Here is a 24505-nt window from a genome sequence, read left to right as displayed (position 1 = left end):
AAAAGAGTGAAGATATTATTCGCCAGCACTAACTTGCTGCAAATACTAAACATCAATATAGAACTTACAATTTATAGTTTCTTTTTGAATTATATCTGCAAATAACTTATAGTGAGAGATAAGATATACTCATTGTTAAACATTGATCTGAGTTTTTTTCCAATTCTCATTGATCTGAGTTTTTTTTCCCACTCTCAACGGTAAAAAACTTTTGGAAGTACTAAGTTCTTTTTAAATTTAATGTGTTTCAGAAAGATATGAAGAATTGTTCAAATATTGTAATGTTGAAAGGGACTGAAAGAGACAAACTTAACTTTTTGGTCCAATTAAAGGATTATTAAACACTGAAAAGTGTAAAATTGGTAGCTCTAATAACTGATTTAAAAGAAATCTTTATATATTTTATAAAAAAAATCACAAAAAGCTCATTTTTATAAATAACATTATTCATTCCTAAGAGCTTAAGTTGTGGGTTTTAAATATATGTATATATATAGTATATATATTGAAGCATTAATGATAACCAGATAATGTGTCTGTTAATGTTATGTATATTCATATTTGTATATTTATTTATTTATTTGTGAGAAAACATTAAAATTAATTTTTAAATTAACTTTTTCTTTCTTTTCTTCTTTGTTCCATTAACTCCCAGTGGAGCATAGGGCCTTAAGTTAACTAAGAATAAGGACTGGACTGTTAGGCATACTTTTTCTTTCTTTTCTTCTTTGTTCCATTAACTCCCAGTGGAGCATAGGACCTTAAGGTAACTAAGAATAAGGACTGGAATGTTAAGCATACTTGTAAATTAAGTACTTGTAATAAATAACAAGGAAAATAAAAACAAATCAAAAAATTTTTGATAAAAACAATAATCCCTTATTTATCATCTATTATAAAGTTTGTGAACATGGAAGTAATCCTATATGAAGAGCTTAAATTGACCCTCTTAATAAAATCATACATTAAATTGTTTATAATAATGAAAACTATAATCCATTATCTTTCATTTACTAAAAAGTTAGATTATATTAAAAAACTATTATCGATTTTCAAGATTCAACCGATTATGTTGTCTCTTTCTATATGAAGTTGTTATGATCATATAATCTATAAATTCCATTTTATCCATTACAACTAAAAAGTTAATGATCTTTAAAAACTATTATCGATTATCAAGACTAGATGACTAGATACATTCAATTAAATAATATATTAAAATAGTTTAATTATAAAAATTATAATCTGTTATTCCGATAACATGAAAACTACAAACTTAAAATAAAGAATTGGTAGAAAGCATTTGAACCTTTATGTAGCATATTTTTTATTTATTTTTATTTGCTCAAAACCATAATTTATTCTTTATAAATATAAATTGTTAAATAAGTTACTGAAAAATTAGTGTTATGCTTTATTGAAATTCGAAATATAAATCTTAATCAGCAAATGTTGAACCATTGTTACTAAAAGAACACCTTTAGAAATAGATTTTAGTATGTAGAGATATTTTTTAAATAAATAGATAATTAAGCATATATATCTTGTAAAGCCTATGTAAAATGTTTTCTTATTTTTTTTTTAATAATTATAGCACTAATATATTTGCATTTAGCCGTTGTGACAGCTTCGGGTTTTTACTTAAAAAACCGGGCTCAGCATAATTTAGTTGCGATAAGTACTTAAGAAGAATATCATTGGAGGTTGTGAGATGTTATACTAGTTCTTTTCGGAAAGTTTAACTATGATCTTTTGGTAAAACTTGCAGTCAGAAAATTTTTAATAAAAAATACATAAAATATTACTATAATTATGTACATATATCTTCATTTATTTAAAGTAAATTTTTTTAGAACACAGTGAGCTTATTTTAATGTTCTTCTCAATTTGTGTTAAAATTATAAAGCGAATTATATTTTAATTTCTAAGCTAGTCCCTATAACAGTTATATGTATATTTATATATAGGTATATATAGATATTTTTTGTTTTAAATAGTGTGATTTTATTTTAATTTATAAATTACAACATTCAAACTAAAATTATGTATATATATATGCTTTTTATGTAAACGTTTATATGTATATATATATATATATAGTATTCTGCTAACATATTTAATTTTATATCAAAACTATATTAATATGCAATTTCAATTATACACTAGCGTAAATAAATTATAATTCTTAATATATATATTTATACATAAATATAGTATATTTTTAAAATAATAAATAAATTTTTTTGCAATTAATATTAATTAAAATTAATGCGGGTGGTGTTGGTACATTTTAGAGGCGTTATTAAAAAAGAACTTTATATAAATATCTATTGTATTTTGAATTTTATTTTAAAGTTATACTTTCATGTTATAATTTTTATATATAATTATATATGCGTATATGCGATTTTATATATTCAATGCAACTAAGCTAAGGACGATTTTCATAAAGGTCATCAAGTTGGTTTGTTAATTTACAATAAATATATATATCAATAGATCTCGCTTTTATGGCTGGCTGCCTTAAAGTGTTAATTAAATCAATCATTTTAGCGCTGTGTTATATATGCCATTAATTTACTTATGATTTTAAAAAACATTTATAATATTTTATAATAGTTATAATTCGAACTTAGCGATTTACGATTATACTGAAAAAATACTAAATTTATTTCAAAGGTTTACACATATAAATAGATATATATTTGGTTTATATTTACGCTGCCTATATGCTTTTTTGTGTACAAACAATAAAGAAATCTACTCTTCTTTTCATTTTCATTATTATTTTATATCTTTTTGCATAATATATAATGTTTGCTTCCAATTTTATAATTTTATTAATTTATTTAGTTAACAGTTTACCTTTACATTTTCTTTTCTAATCACTTACATAGACTAAATGTTTATATAGTAATGTCTATAATAAAGAGTTCATTACAATTAATAATTATAATTACATTTACTCAATATTTATATATAAATCGGATTTTCCTGGCCGGTTAATAATCGGAACATTGAGGTTGGCATTGTCTTCATAAGAATCTAGAAAAAAGATATATAATATATGTATATATATTATATATAGTACTTTACTTCAAATAATATATATTATATTATATATATAATATAATATAGAGTTTCTGAATTACGATGGTTCGTAAAAATTATACATTAGAGTATTTGTAAATAAAAATTAAAAATTATAAAGTCTCGAACAGTAATGAAGAAACAAAAACACAAATTTGATTAATTTATTGAAATTTGGGTGATCATACATTGTTTCGAGTATTGCCAAGTACTTATCATCAGTCCTCTTAGGAAATATTCGAATTTTTATTTAATTAGTTTATAGTTAGTATTTAATTTGTTAGACTGCAAGTGCCAGGCTTAGATTAAAATTAATCTAATAGAGGCTTATAAATTATGTTAGTGAAAGAAATAGTTTTCAAGCATAAATTAAAATATCTTTTACTGTGTGTGTTATGCAGTGTATAAAGTATATAAAAAGCTATGGACATTATTTGTTGAGAAACAAATAGTAGAAAAAGTTAGTGTCTTTGCAAAACACTGAATATTTTTATAGTTCACAGTACGTTTCAGGTTGCGAGACCTTGTTATGTGCAATACATGAAGTATTTCAATAAGAGTTTGAATATTAAAGAAAGAATTATGTATTATTAAAAGACGTTTTTGTTGTAGACTCTGTGAAATGCAGATTGAAATACCGATCTATTTTATCCGCTTTTAACCTGCGATTGCTCTAGGTGTATCCAGCAATCTTCTACGGTTTTTTATTTAAACGAATACGGTCCAAAAACTAATAGATATTATGAAGTTTGTCAACGATAGTATGTGTTGATTCGGGAGACTTCCTATAGACTTTGCCAACAGTAGATTCCATAAGTCGAAATGTACAATAATAATAAGCAAGTATAATAAAATAATATAAAAATATAATATAAAAATAATAATATAAAAAATAAAATAAATAGATGAAAGAGTTTAAAAGTTAAGAAAAATTAATGGTTTAAGAGAAGGTTGTATCAAATAATAAATAATATGAACCAATTCTCTATTTAGAGATTTTAAAAAATTTAAAATAATATACCAAATGATATCAAATCCATTTCATACGTTTTATTTTAAAGCAAATAAATAGTTGTTCAAATTTCAACTCACCTCTCCTACAGATGTCGCCAATAAATTAACAATTTTTTCATGTGGTACCGCGACCACACTTTGATTATTGATTTCAATAATTCGGTGACCTACACGGACACCACCACGTTCAGCAATTCCCCCTCGTAATAAACTACAAATCTAAAAATATAATTAATTTAAATTTGAATTTGTTCAATATCTTATAGTTTATAGGACGCTTACCACTCCATTCTGCACACTAAATCCAAGTTGATACTTTGTGTTTGGTCTTTTAATTTTCACTTCCACTACAGGTGCACAGGGCACTACTGTAAATTTGACGACAGTTTGATTTTTCGTATTCTTAATATACGTTTGACAAGTTGAAAGCGGCAAGCCTACCAGACTAAGTCCATTAATAGCAATCAACTGATCGCCAATATTTAGTTGACCACAACGTGCAGCTGCACCTGATGACATTAAATTCGCTATAACCACAGTTGGCAGCATTGAACCCCATCCACTCTCCACAATAACAACGCCAAGTATTTCACCTTTTGCTTTTGGTACCACAACTTCCTTTTGTAATTCTTTTTTTGCAAATATTTCCAATTCATCACCGAATATTTCTTGACTATTGAGTACTTCTTGATAGTCCATTTCTTTAACAAAACTATGATCCTCAATTCCATTAGCTTTAAGGAACTCCATATAAGCTACTTGAAAAGCTTGTCCTATTGATTGTGCTATAAATTGTGCCTCATCACTCTCAAACACATGACATATCATTTTTGGTGTTCTATTCGGTTTGGGTGCATCATCTATGTCTTGTGGTACAAAGCGTCGTCGTGCCATCAAAACTACCAAATCACCAATATCTGCTATATAGGATATAGTACGTAACGCATGATCCATCATAATTTCTTTTAAATCTGTGTTTAGCACCATTATTTTTTCTGTTGATATGAATAGATCCACTTCAGTGCTAGGCTGGACATCACCATCGGGAGCCTATAAGAAAGTAAAATGTTATTTAATGAAGTAAAAACTTAAAAAATGCGGTTCAGAAATAATCGTACTAAAATTTATAGAAAGCTTATGAGTTTGTGTGAAGGAAATTCGGTATATGAATTTATTTAGCATATATAACTATATTTGACTTACCAATGCCTTAAGAAACATAGGTTGAAAATTTCCATTGGTAAAGTGAAGTTCATAGAAAAAAATAAATAAAGCAAAATTTTAAACAGTGTAAATAATATATGTTGAAGTTTTTTTAAAAATGTTATAATTTGGACGTTATAATTCGATATGATGCAAATTATATACATAATTAGTTTATATGTGGCAAATAAATATTTTAATTTTTATGCTCTTATTTGTACAGTGAACTCTTAGTTGTTCAAATTAATTTATTTAATATTTGATAAATGCTTTATTTGATAGATTACAATTCTTATAACAGATAGCATATTTTAGTGCCGTTAGCTGACACTTTTGTAGTTCTTTACTCAACTTTGATTGGTTTTTATTTTCAGGGATATATTTGTATGCTTAAGTCAGCTTATCTTATATTCAACTATATAAAAAACTTAATAATTATTATAGGAGTTCTGACTTAAAACTTAAAACAAAACTGGGAATTACATTGGAATTGCGAGTTTTGTAGAGAAGAAACCTCTAAGTAGGTGCTGGGAGTTTATATGGCATTGATATAAAAACGAAAGAAATACTTAGGTACTCATCTAAATAAAAAATAACACTTAGTAAATCAGGTAACAAAATATAATATAATACTGGAATTTATCAACGAAATCGAACTTAGAGAAATACTTTTCATAAAGATGGCACAGTAGTTCTTAAGGCCACAGTTTAAAATCTACTAACTTAATAATAAGAATAACTATTGGATTATTTAAATAATTATATTTCAACTCTCTTTGCTATTCTTAAATAAGACAATCTTTTTTTAGAGAGGTTTTGAAAAGTAGTGAACTACAACAACAAAAATTCTTTTTATATTATTTTAATTAATTGAATTTTAGCTGACCATACAGCTGTTTCAAGTATTTCCAAATATTCAACATCAGTGGTCTTGGGATAATTTCTTATAATTATTCGTAATTAATTTTTTTAAAATTGCAAGTACCAATGATTAAATTCGTGTCCTGCCAAATTTGAAGCTCAGAGTCAGTGTTTATTAGCTAATTAACTCAAAGCTGTACTTAACTTGTATGTTTGAACTTGGAGTTTTGTTAATTTGTTGTAAAAATTCATTAAGAAATTCTCTTGCTGTGTTATATTAGAATAAAATTATGAATCCGCTGTAGAATAATTTAATTATTTAATTATAATTTTAATTGTTAAATTTCAATTCTATACTTTTGTAGAGGCATTATTTATTGCATTGTTCTTGTGCATACTACTGTTCATATTAGGTAAAAATAATCACTACTGTCATATTGTCGTTTAAATTAAATTAAATAGTATTTTTTATTAATAATAATATTTTATATTTTGTTATTTATTATCTAAAAAAATGAGATGAAAAAAATTTTTATTTTAAATGACTGCGGGTTCTTTTTGCCAATTCTTTGACTACTTATAAAAATAATTTAAATTTTATAAATTTAAAATAGCGGAGACTAATTAAAATATATTTAATTAAAATAAATAAAAGAGACTTACTTTAATTCTGGAGACAGCTTCTTCGGCTTGCATCATGCGTGTGGATTTAGTAGGTTGTCCTTCACATACCAATTGCGTAGAGCCCAAATATTTCGCACGGAAAAGCACACCTTCGATAAGCACTGCGCCACCTAAAGTTGAGTTTGATAAGTAAAATTGTTAGTAAATTGTTTGGGAATTTTTTGCGGTTTTCTACTTGTACATTTTTGTTACATATATTATATATAAATAAGCTACAAATTATTATTATTTATAATATAATACAGTAAAATTATACATTTATAGTTACATATTTAACATAAAGAAATATTATCTTACAAATGAAACGAATTCGAAGACGACGATTTGAAAGCAGTACACAAAATCATTTCGTTAAAATTTAAACGAAACGGAAAGCATGCAAAAATATAAATTATATTAGCAATTAAGTTTAAATACAGTAGAAATCGTAAATGTTGTAGAAATTATAAATAACAATTGTAAATGGAGACATTATATAAAATATAAAATTCAAAATGTACAATACAATTTATATACAAATTCTTTTATATTTAAAATATATTAATTTTGCTACAAATAAAAAATTTTAAAATAAAATACAAAATTAATTTTAATATGCAAAAGAAATTTTTTTTATTAACAATTGTTTATTTTTTTTTATTTTTGTTTATTCCCCATTTACAGAAATGCTATTCTAATATTAACAACAAGAACTGTGACTAAAATTGGTTAAACGACACTACTTAGTCGAAGATAAACCCAACACATTTACCTTCTTTGTTCTTACTCTTTTTGACTTTCTTCTCGCCGCTCGTATTATTAGAACTCACATTGTTGCTAGTTACGCTGGTATTACAATTTTGACTACCATTCGTATTACCAACGAGATCGACGTCCTTCTTAGAGCTACCACTCATACAAGCAGAACCATCCGAACCAACTGGACTGCCCATAGTTACAACACAGTCTTGTACATCAATTGACTTCATAGGCGATTTATCGATATGTTCAGATGATGACATAGAGCCGCCAATATCAAGTAATTTATTTGATGAGTTTTTCGGTGGAATGGGCGGTGGGATTTCCGGTGTGGATGAGAGTAATGCATTATAGCCATTACGTGTTTTTGTGCTTGGTATTTGTTGTTTTGGTGAGATTTTTGATAATAATGAGCGTGGTTTACGCTCCCAAGACTTATTTTCATCGTAGTAGCCCTGATCGTCAAGTCGTTGATGTCCTAACAGACGATCTGTTTCTAAGTCGGTATCTACATCATCTTCATCAGCGCTTAAATTTTTGGAATGATTCTCTGAAGATGATTCTAATAAACTTTTATTGGCACTATTGTCTAAATGACGTGCCAGCCAGACTGGAGAATTCATCACAGGTGAAGGTGAACGCTGCAAGTTACGCTCTGGTATTGGAGGCGGTTGAGCGTGTATGCTACGACTTGTCGAAATAGTTTGTTGAGTAGTTGCTGCAGTGCTTTGTGTAGCTTTACAGCGATTTATGTTTGAGCTAATGACTGTTGCCACAGATGTAACAGGTTTAGCTGTTGGAGATGTCGCATTTGTTCCAGAACATAATTCTTTGTATGGTGTTGGTTGTAGGATGTCCTGTTCTCCATTAATAATATTAGGCTTGCGATGAGGTGCAGGCGCTGGTGGTGGTGGCGTCATTTGTACCATATCAGGACGATGAAATACACCTAAGTAATATTATAATAAAAATGAAAAGTGATATATAAGAATGTTAAACTATTAACATCAAATAAATTTATAAAGACGTCCTTTGTGTCTCACTACTATTGAAATTTACAAGAAAGAAAAAACGTTCAAAATCTTCTTGGAAATGTTATACAATAACAATTTTTAAAGGGTTTAGAAATTCTTACACCGAAATAAAACCGTCAGCTAATAACTATTTTTATTTTATACCTACGAGAGAATACGTTTTGGTTTTCCTCTCTTAGATTGAATAAATAAAGAATCTTGAAATGAAATAAAAGCTATGCTAACAACCATATATGCTAACAATATAAATTATATATAGTATATAAAATATATGTACGGACTATATGCTTTATGTAACAACTGACAAAATCTTCTTGAAAATGTTATACAATAACAATTTTTAAAGGGGTTAGAAATTCTTATACCGAAATATAACCGTCAGCTAATAACTATTTTTATTTTATACCTACATCAGAACACGTTTTGGTTTCCTCTCTTAGATTGAATAAATAAAGAATCTTGAAATGAAACAAAAGCTATGCTAACAACCACATAACTAACAATATAAATTACATATAGTATATAAAATATATGTGCGGACTCTATGCTTTATGTAACAACTGACAAAATCTTGAAGGGAAATAAAAGCATTAGATAAATAATATGTATAAACAAATAAAAGTGATATTTGGGGAATTTGCAGTGTGACCTAGAGATATATTGTGAGCAATAAAGCAATAGAAATTTGGAGATCAATGTGATTTTTAATTAGTTAATTGTATTGGTGAGAGGACCGTATCCTCCCTCCCCGCTGTAGTGTAATTGTTAGTTAGAGAATTATTCATAAACAATATATTAACTAGTAAACAATATTAAACAATAGCATTAGTTAAGAGCTATATACTGATTTGATAGAGTATTTTTATAGCATTCGAAGATCTCCTCAAAGTTAAGGGAAACAATATTTAACGATGACATTAATTTTCAATATATTGTACTTACTTATGGAATATAGTGAATCCAGCTCGGGATCAATGTTCTTAAAAACTTTGTTGCTATTATTATTTTTAGTTGGACTTTGTCCAAGTATTTCACGATCATGTGGTTCGCGCAAATCTCGATTATCACGTCTGGATCGAACAGATTCCCGACCAGAATCTTCATTTATACCATTAACTGGGCTATCATTTTTATGTATAAAATTATCATGTATTATGCTTGGAGATAATGCGCTACGTTTTTCGCTACTGTCAGTAGTAGTTGACATCATATTGTTCATGCTATTAATGCTGTTATTTGTGGATATTCGTTTCATATCCATTAACATGGAAATGCCGCCACCGATTGGTGTATGATGTATGGCTGAATTCTGTTGCGGTTGTTGCAAATTATTAATATTATTATTATTCTCAGTATCGGAAGTGTGACCAGATGAAAGACCATCTTCTAGAACGGGCATACTAGAAGCGTAATATTTAGCATAATTAGAGCAGGAAGTGGAAACTCCATTCATTTCACCCGAAAGACCTTAAAAAATATAATGAATTTAATTAGTTATGATATAGGTAAATCTAGAGTTTTGTAATTGTAGTTTATATTCTTTAAAATATGTTCGTATGTAAATAGTTTACTTACTATCCAAGTCACCACAGTTGGAATCGTAATCAGTTGTTTCAGGAGAATAACGATAGTTATTGTGTCTGTTATCCAATTGATTGTGATTGATGCCATCTTGTTGGTCAATCTGTTCACCACTGCTGCGGCTGGCCGAATCCAAAAAGAAATCAAAATCACGCATCAGCGGACTACCAGTGAAATGACGGCGATGATTGTTCATAGCACATGAATTGTTGTGATTCTGTTGTGAATATTGCGAGTATTCAGATTGTGTTGATATATGTTCCGATTGCTGTTGCTGTAGGTGTTGTTGTTGTTGTTGATATTGCTGCTGATGCTGATTGTGATTATTTTGTATTTGCAAGTCCTGTCGTTTTTGTTGTTCTTGCCGTTGTAAATTTTGTCGCAAATCCTCATTTTCAATATCGTCAACTTCGTCTTCCTCCTCTTCATGTTCGTCCTCATCATCACAATCCAAGTTGCTGTGAAACTCATACTGAATATCCTATACAAAAAAAAAAAAAGAAATACACAAAAATATATGAAATACGAAAAGGGAACAATGTCATGTACGTGTTCAACCCAGATACTGCGTTGCTTTTAGTGTTTTCATATTTTAACGTTGACACTTACAATGCTGTCAATATCGCTGCCATTTTCAATTGGTTTTTCATCGTTCGATGGACACTTGAAAAATTCTTCAAGCACCTTTCGTGTCTCGGAGAACTCATAAAGGTAATCAAAGGTTGATGACTTTGTAGGTATGCTTAATATACTGGTGCTTGTTGCTATTGTTGTTGTTGCTGCTGCCGCTGTTGGTGCTGCTATTGCTGTTACTGGCGCCGTTGCTGTTAACTCAACATTTGTCGATGTTGCTGCAATTATAGCAGCAGATACACCATCCGGTGTGGTCAGATCGGAAATTGTGCCAATTTCAGAAACGTCATTACTGGTATCCTCGGCATTGTTATCAGTTGGAGATTGTTGTTGTGGCAGCGATTGGGAATTATTTTGCAGTTGTGGCTGCTGGTGTTGTTGTAGTAACTGTTTCCCGTTGTTGATGTTGTTCACATTGTTACTGTTATATTGAAGCATCATTATTGGCGGAGACGTTTCACGCGGTGGCGAAATTATGCGCTACACAAAGTTTAAATTTTACATTTAAATGAGTAAAAGAATTTTTTTAAGCAATTTTTATTTAAATTAAGTATTTTTTATAAATAAAAATAAAAAAAATTCTGTTTTAAAGCAATATTATAATTTCCAGAATTAAATAATTCGCATATATATTAACTATCTTCTAACTTACTTGCGGAAAACCTGGTCTAGCCGGATACTGTTGCGGTGAGTTTGAGTTAACAGACGTAGACACATAATACGATGCAGCCTTTGACTTTTGTGCTGTTGTATCTTTGTTTGCTTGTATGTGCTCATCTTCGTTGGCATTGCCAGCTGAAACTTGTCCAATGCGACGTGGTGAACCTTCATACTCTATCAATTGAATAATATTATTTGCTTGGTATTTTTTATTTTCAATTTTCTTAAAGGCAACGAAATAACTTACCTATAATACCATGACGCGTCTCTGCAGTTATTGTTGCATAGTTGCGGTCTAAGTATCTTTTATGATCCTTGTACAATACTGCAGTTTCATTCTCATAACTGTTGACTTCAGGTTTTGCATCTTTAATATCAGCCAGTGTCAAGGATGCTTGCTGTGCTGTGGGTGTTGTGGCGGCAGCAGTTGCTGTAACTGTTACAGTTGCTGTTGTAGCTGGAGTATTTCTAGTGGCACTCGGGTCGGTTGTTACTCTCAAATCTAAAAGGTGCGAAGAATGAGTCATTGTTTACTTTTTTTCAATTCAAAATATGAACTTTTAGATAAATAAGCACTTGTGTTCATATCAAGCAAAAGTAAGGAGAAGCACTCAAATTTAAATGCACAACAGTAAAATTCAGTATGTCTGGTATAATTTTGATTTCCAATAATTCGTATTTACAGACTATGAATTTCAATTAATTTCAATCAATTCTATTCCCTTGGTTTCCTTATAATCTATTCTGTCATTAGCAACATGTTGCAGTTTAGTGTTGCGGCTATATTGGTAATGTGTCTCCGTTGCACTTCATTACGCAGGATTTGCAATTCAATTAAGCTTTTCCATGGCAACATAAGTTTATTGTTGACAAAAGTAAAGATAAACGCTGCCATTACCAATTATTGTGAGGTGTTTGTAGGTTTCCATAATTAACGTACAAAATAAGATCCTTTGTGCATAGGGGATAGTACATTAAGTATAAATTGTGATATTATCACAACTTTGTCTAATAATGAGTATGGATTTGAAAATCGTTAAGATTACATTTCACCAAGTAATATTAATAATTTAATTGATAAATACTAATTTAGTTGTTTATGCGTATGTCCTTTTATGCTAAAGGCAGTCCATACAGATGCAGATACATATATAGATATAAAACAAAATTCAGATACAGATATGATTAGTAAAAATATATATGTATAAAATTAGACTACAATAATATTAATTGATTGATGTTGAAGTTTATTAACAAATTCACTTGCTCTGTCGTATTAGAATAAAATCATAAACCAACTGTAGAATAATTTACATGATTTATGATTTCGTTCTAATATAATACAACAAGTAAATTTATTAATTAACTTTCACAGCAAATTAACAAAACTCCAAGTTCGAATATGCAAGGTAGGGCTTTGGCTCAGTTGGCCAATGAATACTGACTTTGACTCTTCAAATTTGGCAGGATATGCGTTCAATCCTTGGTACTTATAATCTCAAAAAATTATTTACGAATAATAAATTATAAGAAATAATTCCAAGACCACTGATGATGATCAGCCAAAAATTCAATTAATTAATAAAAATAGTAAAAAAAATTGTTGTTGTAATTTTATACTGTAAGAAATACCTCTCCATTGAAAACAATAGTTTATATTAAGAATTTAGTATCTTTCGTCAAAACGTACTTATCAATCAATGTACTTATTTATAATAAAATTATATATTGTCAGTGATTTATATAAAATATTTACTGAATATAAGGCAAAATTAGTAGGGATGTTGATATATTGACATTTATTTTGGCGTGAGTTCTTTAGTTCCACTTATCAGGTACCGCGCACACTCAAACTGCCATTGTACCATTTGCACAATAATAATTACCAAATAAAATAAAAAGTATTTAATATTTTGTTAAGAGTACTATAAGATATTAAGATACTGTTGAAGTTGGGTCTAGCGTCCCCTACTCCTATCTAGGTACGTTTATGGATCTTATAAGAAATAAATGTATGGATATACATTAGAAATCAATTAATAAAGCCTGTAATCTGAAGTAGTTGTTGAGTATGTTACTATTAATAGACCAAAGTTTATTTATTTATTACAAGCTGAGCAGGGGAAATTAATATTATTAATAAACCTAATAATATCATTTAATATTTTTATATTAAAGTTATCAATAAACCTTATAATACTAATTAATACTATTGTGTGTTTCGGTTTGCTTGTCATAAAATCTGTAGATATTGGGATTCTTTAATCGTATTATCGAAATATGCCAAATAAGTATTTAATAAGAGCTTTATTCATTTGACTGTATATCTATTGAGACTAGGAAACCGGCCAGCATTTTTGTTGTTGCTGTGGTTATTAGATAGTTTTGAACTGATCTCAATTAGTGATATTTCGCCGTTTTCTTTTCACATTTTTCTCAAAAATCCTTAAGATAATTAAACCATAGATAAATTCATTTCGTTAAATTTGGGTAATTTAATAGTTCTTTCGTCTCTATTGATGAATAGTTTGATAAGTTGTCTCTTCTCTTAGAAATGCAATTTCTTTTGAACGCTAGAGCCAGGCATTCTAGAAAAAATGTTTCATTCTTTCTTTACTCTACAAATTTCCATAACTTCTACAATTAGTATTAAAATGTATGTGCATTTAGGTTTTTTATTTAGGTTCCTATACACTAGTGACCAGAGAGAACTGCCGTAAGCTTTACAGTATTACAGTCCCATTTAATAAGTTCCAAAGATCTGGACTTGATAAGGAAGATCTGGAAACTAAATGTCTTCCGTTTATTCTTGGCAACCTGTAGGAATTTGCTCATGAATTAATTAATTATTTATATTCAATTTTTCTAATTAGTTATGTAGTGTGACAAGCGCATATTCAGCACAAAGATTTTAATCCTATAAAAGAAGTAAAAAATTCTTTCTCAGTAAGTTTATGCGTTGTACCGTTTCCATCGAACTTCTCGATAACGAGATATAGGATCTTTTCAACTTTGAATCTATGAAATGGCAACATAACTGAACGTAAATATAGTTATGTCGATATACATAAGATTTTATATAGGATTTTTCCAACTTCGCACCTATGAAATGGCGACGTAGCCGGCCGTATATAGCTCCATGAAAGACAATTCAAAACAAAACTGTCCAATAATTGAATGTACATATTGGGATCAATAGTATGTAGCATGAAAAGTTAGCAAATCTATGTAGAAAGCTTAACCTCTTGTTAGGATTATCGATAAAATAATTCTTTTATTATAGTCGTACTGTTATTCTGAATAACTAAGATTACTATTTTAAAATGTAGGGTACAATAATATTTAACACAGAACTTTTGATTGAAAAATTAAACTTTTTGAATAGCCCTTGTGTGAGAATGATTGAAAGCGTAAGTAAATCAATTTTAACGTTTTGTGAAACTTTTACATTGTATTGTGGAATAAAAGGAATATTGGCAAAATAGTTTATGGATTCAAATAAAATCTTTTAAAAATTCAATTCACAAGTTCAATATGAATTGTCATACAGAAATTATTGTTTGTGAATGTAATTGATAAAAAAGGATAAAAGGCAGAAAAAGTTTTGCTAAATGAAAAAGATAATTATTGATGGCTAATAATTTGAAATTAGTTCTTTAAAGTCATAACTTTTCATTGTTGTCCTGTCAACTTCAATGTTGCAATTTAATATCTGAAATTAACATCTGATTTTTTTTTGTTTAATTTATTTTCATTTGAAGAAAAAATATTTATTTGAGTAATTGAAATTGTGATTACTACAGAAATGATAAAAATATAGTTAATTTTCGAAAAAATAGAAAAAAATCTTTTTCCAATTATATTTAATCGTTGTAGATTTATCGAGACAAGTGCGTCAACAACACGACATAACAGCAACAGCAACAAAATAAATGCAAATAAATGATAAAATACATTGCCAACGGAAAATGAAAGAAACTGTCAAAACACACGTAGGAAAAACTTCCATTGACGCCAATAATAACCTCAAGTAAACAAATAATATCCCCGAATCAATTTTCTTTTACTACCGGAGAAAGGTGTGCTAGGGCAGTGAGGGTGCATAAGCTTAGGGGATAGTACTTACTTTTCCAACTTTCTGTGATTTCATCGAAGACGGCAACTTCATTGTTGGCAATCAACGATAAACGGCCTTCAACATTACTGCGCTGCTTTTGTTGATGGTGTTGCTGCTGCAGCTGTTGTTGCTGTTGTTGATGGTGTTGTTGTTGCTGTTTTTGTTGATAGTGTTGATGCTGTTGTGTTACATTACGTATATCATGCACATTATCAGGCTCATTTCGTATATGCTCTCTCTCTCTATCTCTATCCCTTTCCTGGTCTCTATCCCAATCTTTTTCACGTTCCCTATCTCGGTCTCTGTCTCTATCTCTTTCCCTTTCTCTTTCCCTTTCCCATTCCCTTTCTTTATCCACGTATACTTTGCGTTGTTCACGCTGTTCTCTATCACGTTCCCGACTTTCACGCTCTAATTTTTCGCGTTTCTCCCATATATTGACACCGACATGTTGTTGCTGTTGTACATCCACTGGCTGTTGTTGCTGCTGCATTTGCTGCTGTTGATGTTTTTGTTGAAGCTGTTGTTGGTGCTGCTGGTCCTTGCTTTTGCTGCCATACAAATACTGATTAACGAGCTGTGTTACTCCTTCGATGCCACCTGGCACTGTTTGTGTTTGCGTTTGTTGTTGGCTCAGCAAATGATGGTCATTTGAACGTTTACTTGTTTCAGTTTGTTGCTGTTGTTGTTGTTGCTGTTGTTGATGATATTGGCTGTGATTCACAGGACTACGACCAACGCGTATATGATGTTGTTGTTGTTGGAGTTGGTGTTGGTGCTGTTGTTGTTGACGTGACATATAATTGCTGCCATTATTATTGCCATTATATGTTTGTTGATGGTATGCACGTCTTGTTGTTGACGGTTGTGCTGTTGCCGGTATTTCAATTTCGTTGCCACTATAGTCGGTCGGTGAATTGAGTACATTGCTAGCTGTTATATTGTGCCGTGTCTCCCAATAATTATCTTTAATAAAAGGATTTTGATTTGAACTGCCGTTGAGTTGTTGGTGTTGTTGGTGATTGACAGTCCCAATCATTTGTGTTTGTGACAAATGCGTATATTGTTGTGGTGATTGCTGTTGCTGTTGTTGTTGTTGCTGCTGTTGCTGTGAGTTTGTATGATGAGCATGATGATGATTGTTGTAGTTTGTACGTTTACGTGGCATTTCGTAAGTGCGTCTATCTTCACGTTGCCCTCGTAGTTCGTTAGCTAAATTACTTGTATGATAATAGAAGCTCGTATATGTCGGTACAGGCAATTCTTCTTCGTCGTCGTTATCGTTCTCGTTGCTCACAATATTGTTACCAGGCTCTTCAAATTTGTGCGTAGCAGCTGTTGATGTACTCAATGTATCACCGTTTGTCAAATTGTTACACAAAAAGGGATTAGTTGATATTCTTGGTGTTACTGAAGACAACGATTCGGATGATACTGAAGATGTTGATGGCGGCGGCGGTGACTGCGTTATTATATTTACGCTCTTATAATAATTGGGAGCAAATGTCTTTGTTGTTGCCGCTTCAGGTGATGCTTTACTTTCGTATATTGTTGTTGTGTTTGTTGTTGTTGCTGGTGCTGGTGTTTTGACTATTGGAGGGCTTCTACAATTCGACTCACTTAATGAGTTAGTCGTTTTTGCACCGTTAAGATTTATTTCAGTTAAATGATAACTTAAATTAGTATCTGCTGTGTCGCTCCCATTAGTATTGTGACTGATGTTTAAGTTATTATTGCTATTTGTTGCCGTATGCTTAGGACGACACTTAGGAAAGAGCAATGATATTTGATCGTTAAGCGGAGGCGAGGCTGAGAGTAGAGTTTGTGATAAATTTACAGCTGACTTATTTGCTTCATTGTATTTCGATTTTGTGGTTTGATCGGATTTTGCGGTTTCAGCTGCTGCAGTGGGTGTTGATACTGTTGTTCCAGCAGTTACTGTTGTGGTGATGTTGCTGCCCTTGCCGTTGCAAAGCGTTGAAGGTCGCTGGTAGTGAAGCTGTGTATTGTGGTTACTCTCGGCTGGTGTGACGTTTGCTGATTTAATTGTAGTTTCGCTATTGTGGTTGTAACTGTTTAAATTGTTGCTGCTACTACTATTTACAATACTGTTGGGAACACCATTCGATGCTAACGAGTTGTAATAGTAACTATTACGCACTACCGAAGCTGTTGGTAGCGTTGATGAATGATGCTGTTGTGAGGAATTGTAGTACTGCTGTTGCTGCTGCTGTTGTTGTTGTTGCTGTTGTTGGTGTAACGCTGTAGATCTCTGATAATTAGTATTGTTTGCGGTTGACGTTGCCGATGACTGATGATGATGATTTTGGTTTGAGCTACTCGTTGTTGGTTGTCCAGCAGCTATTGTTGTCAATGTTGTGCTTACCATTATTGATGCCAATTAACTGAAATTGTCAAAATAAGAAAAATGTGAATAAAATTTCACTACGATGCACAAGTTTGTATAAATATAGTATATGTATATATTTATATATTTGTTAGAGAATTTTTTCACTTGTATTGCTTTTGTGGCTTTCATATTTTTATCGTTTTTCGTACAACTCTGTGTCACCACATGTTAAATTATTTTAATTGCCTTGGCAGCAATTCTTCTGAATATCACAGCATGTGTTTGACATAAATATTTAAGTGAATATCACAAGCACACATGGTTGTCACCCATATATTTGGTAGTTACCACAATTTGAGTATACGATAAAATTGCATGTTCTCATCTATAAAATAAAAACGATTGCATTTAACAATAAAATATTTTTTATTATTTTAACAAATAAAATAAAAATATTTTGAAATTATAAAATTAAGAGCTATTAAATTGAATTGCTACCCACTGTGTCAGCAATTTCTTTTTAATAGGAGCGTGGTTAGTCAATTAAATGATCAGGCTATTTATTTAATGTTAATACAGACAAATAAATTTAAATTTAAATAAATTTAATTATGTAAAATAAGATTGTAAAAATGTCACACACAAAATTTGTTAACTTAATTGGCCATAAGTATAACTCTACTTTAAAAGCTAAAAAACTTAGATAGAAATTTAGTTTCTATATTCCAAATCAGTTCATATGTTCATATGAGGATATTTTGAATTATTCTATTAGTTTGAATATCATTTTATTAGAAAAAATTATAAATAATAATTCAACATGTTCATACACTTCGACACTCTGATTTGCAACAAATAGTTCCATAACTGACTAAATTTCAGGACTACATAGATATTTGATATTCGACTACAAGATTACTTAACTAGCTGCATAACATTGACAAACTTTCAAATACCTGAATAGTTCGGATTTTTTTTAGTACTCTAACTACAATGAATTATAAAACGGTTAATTTAAACACATTTTCTCAACTTAAGCAGAGCCATATTGTTGAAATGGTAGTACAGGTTGATAGTGCTGATGTTCTGCAGATCATCTGATAGCAATATCAGGTCTATTCTACTTAAACAGTCCGTTCTAGAATTGTTACCTAGAAGTAATCTAGAGTATACCGCATCAATAACAACAACTTTAAGTTTTTGACATTTGTGTGAATTCCAGAGAAATAATTGTTCCAAAACGAAATTACTATTTTTTATTTATTCCCACTATAACTTTTAGATTTTATTTTGTTGTTAACAAAAAATCTCATTAAGGACGGTTCTTAAGTTTTCAAGGAATTTTCTAGCATCTGTCAAGTCTTAGTAAGGACTTTCACTACAATTTTCGAAAATTTGTCAACCCCTACTTATTGTGTTGATGCCAAGCCTTGGCAATGATTTCGACTATAGAAAATACTTTTTCGAGAAATTTGACAGTGATATTAAAAGCCTTATTTTTAAAGAAAAGAAATCAGCAATATACTTAACAAAGTAATTCTTACTATGTATAGTATTGAATAAGTAGCTGGGATAATATACCAGAATTAAAAAAATCCGAATCACTTATTGGTACCTAACATATAACAATAAGAGATACCAGGATTGTATGAATCTATTAAAAGAAAAACTTAGAATCATCACAGGAATCCAAACAGTGCACTGTAAACTAAAATATCACCTTACGACACTGGGTATACATAAGGAAGCAAACTGTAGATTCTGTGAATAGAATGACGAATCGGTCACACATGTGCTGTTAGAATGCCCTGTGGTAATGCACATACGGAATAGGCTCCTGGAAATGTATATTTTTATGGGAGAGGCAATAAAACTCTATAAAGTAGGTTCTATACTACTCTTAATTGACGCAATAGGGCTTATTGCGCCACACCCCCTAACAATAATAATAATCTATCAAGAGGATAAAAGTCCACAAAACTTTGCTAAAGATAAACAATATAAAAGGTATTTTTTTTTATAACAATTTTAATTAAAAGATATACCCCTGAAATTTGTAAACTGTCAGAATATTGTTAAAATTAAAAAGCGCCTTTATACATAATATATAAAAATTAATTATTTTCAAAGTTCAAAGGCTTTAATTTTATTAAATCTCAATATCAGTTTAAAGAAGAAGGCTGAAACTTAAAGAACTGTTATCGATAACACCATTTAATGATAACAAAAGCGATTGAAGTTCCTTTGTTATCACATGTACATGCTTCATAAAATTGCTTGCGTGTATTTATATGTATGTGGTGTAAGTAAATTTATTTACATACAACACTTTGGCCTGAAGTTTAATAGGAAAATATGTATTTCTTTTAGAAGAAGTGTTTGTCTTACGCACTGATTGTAAGTAAATTCTTCATAATATCCAGCACATATTTCATATGTTTCTTAATTTTCGTTGTTCTGCATGTCTCACCTACCGGGTTATTCGCCTTAACATAAAGGCAATTGCCCTTCTAATTCAGTTGGCTTTTGTATCTTTGTTTGCTTACTAAAGTTATTGATTACCAAAGTTGTTAAGCTAACGTGTGTAAACTGTACCGAAATTGCTTTTTATATTCCTCCATTATGCCCTCTGCATTTCGGAAGCGGAATGGTGTGAAGTTGATGTTTCATTTATGAAAAATGTTCATTGTTCCCCTCAGTGATAGACAAGCATAAAAATTATTCAAATAACGAATATGTTAATATTGTATATCCTCGGTACTTTGGTTTGTGACTTAGAGTTAACGTGCTATCATTTTGAAAGTAAAATATTGCACGTCACTTCTTATATATATATTTCAGCAGTTTGACACCTGAAAAATCAGCTCCTCACCAAAGTTATTGTGCAAGCATTTAACTTTTATGATTTATACGCATGAAATAAAATAACATTACTATATACTTAATATATGCCACGAATGAGGAAATACATTAATTTAGCTTTTGTTTATAATATTTTAAACTGAAATATAGGTAGTTCAAAATTTATATTAAAATAATGTTTATTTTATGCTTTTTTTCCAAGATAATAATAAGATAATAATATTTCTATGTAGCTTCTTGGTATTAAATAGAATTTTAGTGTGGGAGATAGTCATACAAAGGACTCTAATATAATTCAGATAATGACTGGTTCAAAAATCTGTTTTAGTTAATGAGTGAAAAATGAATTTAATTCTTAGATACAATATTTATACAGATCTTATTGGTTGAGGTGTAGTAGTGTTTCTTATAACAATAGCTATAATCCTTGGCGTACCAGTCCGTGTAGTACCTAGGTCTGCCATACAACAACCTTCCATTCTTCTCTGTTCCTTATTCTCTCTTTCCAGTTTCTTATATTCATCTTCTCAAGATCATTCTAGACACAGTTTTTCCATAGGATTTAAAATTTTTCTACTTATCAGTTCTTTATTGTTTTTTATACGAGGGCGTTTTAATAAGTCAAGGACTTTTTGATTTTCCCGCTCAGTTACTCCAAATGCAACAGTGCTGCCGCCAGCTGTAATCTACCAGTGGGCAACTTTCTAATTTTGAGCAAGCTACGTTGTTCAGTTGGTGTTTGATACCTATTCAAAGCCGACAACCTCGAGAATTTTTACGAAAATGGAAAAATGTGAATTTCGTATGCTGATTAAGCATTCGTGGCGAAAATCCACGAATTGGGATACAAACTGCTACTTCATACAGCATACTCTCCAGATTTAGCTCCCTGTGTCTATTTTCTGTTTCCAAACCTAAAGAAATGGCTGAGCGGTAAGAGCTTTGAGTCGAATGAAGAAGTCATTACCGAGACAAACGCGTATTTTGAGACCTTTGAGAAAATCTATTATTTGGAGGGAATAAGAAAATTAGAAAAATACTGGACTAAATGTATCAAGCTAAAAGGTGATTAGGTAGAAAAATAAAATAACAATAAAATTATATTATTTATAATATTAATAAAAAAAAGCTTGTAATAGTATTAACTATATATTATAAGCTTATATAGTACTATTATAAGTTCAAACAAATTACTACAACAGATTTATTCTTAGTTCTTAAAACATAAAATATAATATATATCACCTATTGTTCTCACAATAGAAGCTCAAATAAGGTATATTTAAACTATCGTTTCCATCCATTATGCGGCTATTAAAGCACTACATTACGTTTTGCTCATAATATATTATTAGCTTACTCATACGCCACCGCTACAGTTTCACTATAATTAATTATAGTAGAGATTATAGTAAATTATAGTAGTAAAGAGCAAATAAATGCAAAATAGTGAGCTGTTAATACTTGGATATATTTCTAGAATTTTAGATTTATTAAAATGATAGTTGATACTATTGGTAGCACATATAAAAATAATTTATATATAAAATACAGAACAATATATAATTTTTTTAATATAAAAAAAAACACTGTGCTCCTAATAAAAAGAATTGTAGTATAGTACATTTTTAATATTTATCAATTAAATATATTTTCCTATTAAATGATAAAAATACTTGATTTTTTAATTGACAGTTGTCAAAGCACTGTCACTCTTTATGATAAATGACTGTCAATATAATCACCAAAAATACATGCATTTCGGATCATAATAGATTTCATGGTTCAATTTTTTGTTATTTATGGAATAATGATTGAATGAATTAGTATCTCAATATGTATAATGAATAAAACTGAATAATAATTGTTAAGTCAAAAATAAAATGCTTTTCAGTTCTTTAGGGTAAAAAGGTTTATTAACTTTTTATTTCAATGCATATGCGTGACGTCAGTTTTGTACACAAAACTCTCTTCCCTTCCATATGATAAAATTGATTAATATTTGGATCAATTCTTTGCAGTTGCTAAGCCAATACTATTATACATAATAAATCCCATAAAAGAAAAATGAATAATATTGGCTATGAATAAGTTATAATATATATTTTCGATATAAAAGTCACTGAACTTTTATATTTAATTAAAAAAATATCTATACGAGTATATATGTACAACAAAAAAATGTATTAAATGAGAACTTTTTCCAAATTTACATTTGTTAAAAGTATTACTAGATATCTAAGATAGATGTAATATCAACGGAATAATAAAAAATAATAAAAAAAAAAAAAAAAATTAGAAAATTTGATTTAAACAAAATAAAATAAGAAATTAATATATTAAATACTAAACTGAAGATTATAAGTACTTATTTAATCAGAAATTTTACCTTCATCAATTTAATGTCTATCAACGCTCTTTTCATTTAAAAGACCTTTTAAAGTATAAGCAAAGTATAGAGCAAATATTGCTCTACTGTCATAATCTGATGAAAAACGCTTTTGATGTGAACGGTTTTGACTATTTTGGAAAAAATTGATATTAAATTTTTTGAAAAGGTTGCATACTAAAGCAAATTGTGGAAGAGTTCATTGAATTGAGCATCACCAAAGGAACTTTCGAATGGGCGATAGTTTAACAAAAAATAACCTTTTCATTTATTGCATTTTTTAATAAATTTTTTTATGCCATTGAGTTAAATTCAAAAGTTCAAATGGAATTTCCCTAAAATCAATATAAGTAATTTTAACAAAAATATTATTGAGAACGAAATATTGATGAAGTAAAACTAAATTTCAATTTTCTTACTGATTATTTCAATATTTTATTACATTATTCTTCTAAACTTTAACACAGAGTCACATGAATAAATGCATTTCTACTCCGCAGTTACAATCAATAATGTTTGCAGGAAAATATAGAAACTTTATCAATATGTGGTTATTAAACTATGCTAGAGTTGCCACAGAAAAAAAGGGGTAAGTAAAAGCAATATATATAAACTCAAACAGAGTGATGGTATAATTGCTTTCAACTTAAAAAACGCATTTTATACAGGTTTTTTTTGTAGATAGAAACATCAATTAACATATACTGAACAATAAATTTCATGTGCACAGAAGATAAATACAAGTTCATATAGATATAATTATATCTATATAGATAGAGATATAGATATAGAGATATAGAAGACATCACTACTAACATTTTGCCTTTCTGTTAATTAGTTACAATGGTACTTGAAATGTTATTTTTGTAGTTTTCGAAATATTAAATGTATCTGAATTTTATGTGTAGATAAACTATTGCTTCCAAATAAAGTAATATTTTAAATAATAGTTAAGTGATTCCACTCTATTGAAACTAGCTACTTATGGTTGGCTTGCAGTCTTTAAATATGACCGTAAAAATACTGATAGTGCTAGATACTCAAGTTTTATGTCTGCTTCAGGAAATTAAAAAAAAGTGCAAAAAATAGTATTGATCGATCATCAATTATAGTTGCGTTAAATATCTGGTGTCTTGAAAATATTAAAAGACTTTGTATTCGCCATTTTACATAAACATTTATCCATCCGAATGTTATGTTCGAAGTGTTAAGCGCTTTGGCTCAAATCAGTTCTAAGACAATAATATGATTCAGTACAATAAATAAGATTTTTTCTATATAAGATCTAT

At 29.5% G+C, this 24505-nt stretch overlaps 2 protein-coding genes across 2 annotated transcripts in view; one reads left to right on the top strand and one right to left on the bottom strand.

The window, feature by feature from the left end:
• Positions 1-2852: 2852 nt before the first annotated feature.
• Positions 2853-18025, bottom strand: LOC119666846 (homeobox protein 13). The gene is made up of 12 exons (XM_038076126.1): positions 15625-18025; positions 11746-12000; positions 11491-11672; positions 10815-11318; positions 10200-10686; positions 9567-10091; positions 7604-8539; positions 6832-6962; positions 5308-5313; positions 4387-5154; positions 4183-4323; positions 2853-3045 (listed from the first exon to the last, which is right to left on the bottom strand). Exons 1-12 carry the CDS (start codon positions 18002-18004, stop codon positions 2974-2976), a joined length of 6387 nt encoding a protein of 2128 aa, XP_037932054.1. The 5' UTR covers positions 18005-18025; the 3' UTR covers positions 2853-2973.
• Positions 18026-24224: 6199 nt separating this feature from the next.
• Positions 24225-24505, top strand: part of LOC119666845 (probable serine/threonine-protein kinase DDB_G0282963) — a 10543-nt gene continuing 10262 nt past the window's right edge. Inside the window, exon 1 of the mRNA XM_038076124.1 lies at positions 24225-24230. Coding sequence (XP_037932052.1) covers positions 24225-24230 — 6 coding nt within the window. The remainder of the gene's footprint in view (positions 24231-24505) is intronic.

The sequence above is a fragment of the Teleopsis dalmanni genome, chromosome 1 (genome assembly GCF_002237135.1).
Source record: "Teleopsis dalmanni isolate 2A chromosome 1, ASM223713v2, whole genome shotgun sequence".
NCBI classification, from domain to species: domain Eukaryota; kingdom Metazoa; phylum Arthropoda; class Insecta; order Diptera; family Diopsidae; genus Teleopsis; species Teleopsis dalmanni.
The sequence above is the reverse complement of the archived record's forward strand: the minus strand, read 5'-3'. Positions and strand labels throughout refer to the sequence as shown.